Genomic DNA, 6,000 nt, shown 5'->3' on the forward strand with positions numbered 1-6,000 from the left:
ATGCTAGATGCGAAGGTGTGAGTGAGGCCTAAGGACTGACTCACACCTTCACATCAGATTGATGTATAGCTGATGCATGAGACTTGTTTACTGATGCAAGCTCGCAATTCATTTCCAATGGGAGTCACATGGTTTGACACAACATTTTTGTTGTATGAGGGGGAGGGGGACAGTCGAAACACAGCCGAAAGCCGTACAACAAAAATGTTGTGTCAAACCATGTGACTTCCATTGGAAATGCATTGTGGCAAGATGTAAACAAACCCTTTGTTTACATCTAGCATCCAACAATGTTGTATGCTAGATCGAAGACGAAAGGTGTGAGTGAGGCCTAACACTGCACTTGTAACGGGAGTTATTGCTGATGACAGATTATACTGCGGAGCTGTAAATCTGTCTTGAGAGATTACTTCCGACTTGACAGGTCTATTGTTGAGGATCCTAGGAAGGAAGTGCAGCGTTGAATGTCAAGTCGATAGGATCAGCAGTCCCCCAGAACTGGGCTGACCCACTCCGAGCACACTTACGTATGTATCTCATGGCCTGCTCATCTGATGGACTTCACACTGTATTGCTAATGATTCACAGACAAGACATGCAGTATTGAGTATGAAGTTGATTACCGGCACATAGGTACAGGCACTGCACTAGTAGGAATTACTTGAGACAACTTTCAGGTGGCTCCCGAGTCCCAAAGGTAGAAATCAATATCTAGTCAGCTCGTTTCGATTATGTGTCATTTGAAGCTATGCATTGTTTTATTTATCTAACATAACCCTCTTAGAATTCAGAGAAAGCACTAATTTTGTGTTCCACCGCAAAGGCCCTATAATTAATTTGCCACAGCCGAGGTCACTGTAAAACTGGATAGTAATTGATTACTTAGCTAGCTCTAATCAATATCTTATTTAGGTTGTAAATGGATTGTCTTATGGTAAAAATAGTACTCCCATTGAGCTCTGTGCATGTCAAATTGTAGATTTACAGAAGGGTCCAGCTGGCAATGGCCCATAGCACTTACCCTACCCCCTTAGATAGCATTTCTGTAGACTTAGGTGCAATTTACACGAGGAGGGTGTTCATAAAAAACGGCAAAATAAAGTATCGTTTGCTGCTGTCATTTAGACGAGAACCGTGTTCACAGGAGGTGAGAACGCAACGAAGTGAAACCACCTCCCAGAGTGGAAATCTTTTAGAACGTCGTTTCCTATGGTCTCCATATAAACAGGCAAAACGGTGGATCCGCAAAACTTGTGACATCATGGCTTACGTCAGCTCTGGTCGGCTCGCCCCGTGTCCTACGTTTTTACATGGTGTGTCATAGGCATGCGTCAGTTGCTAGGGGAAACGAACAACAACAACCATGTCGGATAGTCCGGTTTGCTGGAGGTGTGATGAGGACGCGACGTTTGTTTACTTTCTGTGTAGAAGAATCGCTCGAAGTAGTTCTACGCATGCGTGACTTATGTCTATGGTTTATATAAGCGCTGCGTCACACGGACCCCACAAGGACACGCGCCACCTAGCGACCTGGCATATATATGCATGCACTTTGTAGCGTGTTCATTCAAGTGTGCGTTCTCATGTAAATGGTCCAAAAAAATGAGAACGCAACGGGACTTTGACGTGTTATATGGAGATGGTCGCCGTCTAAAAGAGGCCTTAGATAGTATCTGATACAGATTTATAGCATGTTATGTAGACGGCACTATAATTGCATTGTATATAGTCATAGCACGCCATAGTACATATGTATAGCATAGTATAGTATATATATATAGTTTATATGTATAGTCTCATAATATAGATATTCCACTGTTACTTTCTTAGCTTACGCATGTTTTATGATAAATGCTTTTGTGATGTATTCCCATGCTTTTGTTCTTGATTATTGTAAGTCGCTCTGGATTAAGAGCGTCTGCTAAATGCCTAAATTGTAAATTGTAATGAAGATTCTCTAAATTGCAGCATGTTAATATTGCATCATAGTAGGCCTAAGAGGCTATATCTCCCTTACTCCATTTCTTTCGTTGAAGGGATGTCCTGCATGATTGCACTAGCAATCCCACTGATTGCATTAATATACCACTGCTGGCAGTCATGATAAACCCATGAGGAAAGAAAGAAAGAAAGAAAGAAAGAAAGAAAGAAAGAAAGAAAGAAAGAAAGAAAGAAAGAAAACCAGTTTATATGCTTATGCTACTGTATGCTACGTATATCATGGAGTTCGTTAGTTTATGTATATCATGGAGTTAGTTAGTTAGGTAGGTAGGTAGTTAGTTATAGTTAGTTAGGTAGTTAGTTATAGTTAGTTAGTTAGGCTAATTGAAAGAGCCGAAATAATGGCGTGACCAAATGAAAGTGCATTACATTGCTGTGTCGTCTCTCCAGAGGTGGAAATTGTCTCACTTATGTATTCACGAAGAGGCAAAAGTGCTTGTGTAAAGCTATTTTACAGTTTGAGACCAGTTTGCAGTCAAATGTAGAACACAAAAGTGTCTATAGTAACCATGCAACCATATCAGATATGCATGCACATATCTGTACATGTACAAGTGTACATGCCTCCAGAAACACCCACACATACAAACATGTATGACCAAACCAATGCTGAGAATCTACAACCGATAAGGAAAAGTTAACCACTTTAATAAGAAGCCATAGTATATCTTCATACACTGTACGATACACATAGATTGTAGATCTGCAATTTTCACTATTACATAATTATATTATTCATTTATTTACTTTTGTTTTAGTCATTTTGGATTTATTTTTGCATATAATAACATGGCCAAAATAGACATGCCATGTTGAACTTGGTTAAGCCATTCTGCAAAAGGTACTCAACTGCACAACGAACTCCATTGGCTCAAATAGGTATCCTGTCAGTAAAGGCCTATTCATAGTCTGGATTTTCGGTGGTGAGGTGACCACCGCTCTGAAATAACGTTGAGCACTGGGTGCTGGGTGGCACTGGGTGAAAAGAAAACTGGGTTACAAAATCGTGGGATAAAAATGTAAGTAAAAAAAAAAGAAATAACGTTGAGCGGTGGTGAGTAAAAACAGAAAGAAGGGCTGGAGCGGTGGCGGCGGTTTGCTCTTCACCACGGCTCGTGACGTCATGTTTGGTGGTCACCTCACCACCGAAAATCCAGACTATGTACTGTATGAGCCTTTAGCAGTTAAAGGCCCTTGATTTGGTGAACATGTTTCAGTAGACATACTGATCAGCTGATTTCAAGGTACTATCCATGGGTTAGGAGACTGTGCAAACATACACCCACCAATACATATGACTAACTAAGGGTGATTATTTTAGGAAATCTCCAGTTATATAAATAACCCGATCTACTGTTGAAAACCTACATAAAGAAAAGAAACAAAATGTAAATCAAGGATTCGTCGTGGGTGGCATTTATTATGTTTCCTGTTGTGATTGTATAAGGAACATGTATTATGTAAGTATTTGACGCTTCAAGTAGATAACGACATCCGTCTGTCGTGCTGTACTTCAGTAGCAATTCAGCCCACATATTTCCCACTCCCCACCAATGAGGCTCTCAGGTCACTCTTTAGTGTAGATTATATGTGATATAATGGGAATAGGCCCCTCTTTGGTATTTTTTTTTTCTTTTTCTAGAATTTGAATCCATCCATCCATTCTGTCCCCTCAGTGATAACCATTGACTCGTGAGTCATGGCCCATAAAAATAAGCCAGTGTATAGGGACTTTAGCAGTCAGAAAATGCTATAAGCAAAAATTAAAAACATAATAATCTAGGATTCTTATATACACACACACACACACACACACACACACACACACACACACACACACACACACACACACACACACACACACACACACACACACACACACACACACACACACACACACAAAACACACAATTGTACAATAACACTGGTAATTTGATTTAATCTTTATACTGTATAGTCTAAATACCTCACCACAGAAACAGTATGGAAGCTGCGGTACATGAGACACAGTATTTGTGACAACATACATTTCATGGCTTTTCATTCCCACAGGACTAAATCCAGTCATCCATGGAGTTTCCTCTCCTCATTTAATGCAGCAGTCCTCATACGTTAGAAAAGGCTTCCTTTCTCCATAGCATAAAGAGCTGTCTCCTTTTAACATGAAATATACTTCAAAACCCTTTCTTTTATTTGCAAGGTGAGTTCAGTAGTCCTTGGGGTAATGACAGACACTCTCTGTCTTTTTTTTTCTCCTCCTGCAGAAATACATGCATAATTTTCTAAGGAGGATATATATCTATGGAACAGATCCCCCAAGAGTTGTTTCACGAATGTCCAATGTGGAGAAAGAAATACATTTCAAATACCTTTGACGATGTGCATACATTTTAACATGAACATTTCACGTCACAGCGATACCAATATCTAATTCCATCCATTTGTCATGATTTCTTAATATATTAGCCTATATATATATAAATGTTTTCATGGACACAAATAGATATCTCTATATTAATATATACATTCTTCATCCTTTTTGTGCTCCATCTTTATCACTCAGTTCATCTTAAAATTGCCCAAACTCCTCTGAAATATGCCAGTTCAATAGCAGTCTGATTGCAACGTTTTCAATAGCACCTTTTGAACTTGATGAGCTTTTGGAAGGCTTGTTTGAACTCATCGTTGAATGCAGTGTAGATGACAGGATTGATGAGGGAGTTCAGGTAACCCAGCCAGGTGAAGGCATCAAAAAGCAGTGGTTCAGGCCAGCAAGAATCGTGGCAGATGCTCACGACCAACGTATACACGAAGAATGGCAGCCAGCAAACAATGAACGCTCCCAGGATGATGCCCAGTGTCTTGGTCGCTTTCCTTTCTCTCGCTGCACACAGGCGTTTCCTTTCCACCATGCTGTCCGCCAGCTTCACTTTCACGCTGTTCACAAAGAGAGGCGAGCCTCCTCCGCCTCCTCCTGGCCCGCTCACCAGCGCACCTACACCCTGTAGGTGCGCTTCCTGGTTGGAGGCAGAAGTGAGAGAACACAGAGAGGAGCCGGCAGATGTCTGGATAAGCTGTGCTGTGGTGAAGCGTTTCCCGGAGGATGCTGGAGTCTTAAAGATGCGCGAGCGGGCAGCCACATAGATCCGCCCATAGAGGATGATGAGGAGGACTGTGGGGACATAGAAGGCGCCAAAGGTGGAGTACAGCGTGTAGAAAAGCTGATCTGTGTTCACCATGCACTCTGTTAGTTCCTCATGGGCTAAGGCTTGGCGCCAGAATAGTGGAGGCATAGAAATCGATATAGAGATCACCCACACAACACCAACCATGACTGCTGCCCGGCGCATCGTGCGGCGTTTTGAGTACTCCAGGGCATCTGTAATGGCCCAGTAGCGGTCCAGTGCAATCACACAGAGGTGCAAGATGGAAGCCGTACAGAAGGTGATGTCAGATGATAGCCATATGTCACAAACTATCTGTCCCAGTGACCAGGTCTTGCTTACAGTGTAGACAATACTTATTGGCATAACTAGGATCGATACCAGCAAGTCAGTCACAGCCAGCGAACCAATTAGGAAATTGGCAGGGGTATGGAGTTTCCTGGTGAGGAAGATGGTAGCTATGACGAAGGCATTGGACAAGACTGTCGCCAGGGTAACAATGGCCAGTAAGGCAGATAGGGAGATCTGAAGGCCCAGTAATGTGGTCTCGTCCCAGGGTGCAGGCGTAATGCTTTCAGGAAACTCTGTGGTGTTGGTGGTGTACAACTCCAGGGAACTGTTATACAGCTCCATCTTGTCTCTGCCTCTTGGGCCCCACCGTGTACAAGTTTTAGACAAGCCTCATTATCACCACCTCTGTACATGGACTAAGTCAGACTGACAGTCTATTTCTGCATGGCAGTGACGATGGTTTTATTAATTTGTGGTTTTCACGTGGTTCTATAAGTAATTTCAGTCACAGAGACAAAGTGTTTCTTCATTTTCCGATCTTTGT

At 42.0% G+C, this 6,000-nt stretch overlaps 1 protein-coding gene across 1 annotated transcript; it reads right to left on the reverse strand.

Annotated features, from left to right (window-relative positions):
* Nucleotides 1-4,631: 4,631 nt before the first annotated feature.
* htr1d (5-hydroxytryptamine (serotonin) receptor 1D, G protein-coupled) lies at nucleotides 4,632-5,798 on the reverse strand (the record flags this gene model as incomplete). Its single annotated transcript, XM_083792056.1, has 1 exon — nucleotides 4,632-5,798. The coding sequence occupies one exon, from the start codon at nucleotides 5,796-5,798 to the stop codon at nucleotides 4,632-4,634; it is 1,167 nt and encodes a 388-aa protein (XP_083648182.1).
* Nucleotides 5,799-6,000: the final 202 nt, after the last annotated feature.

The sequence above is a fragment of the Protomyctophum parallelum genome, assembly GCF_964188405.1.
Source record: "Protomyctophum parallelum genome assembly, chromosome: 20".
NCBI lineage: Eukaryota > Metazoa > Chordata > Actinopteri > Myctophiformes > Myctophidae > Protomyctophum > Protomyctophum parallelum.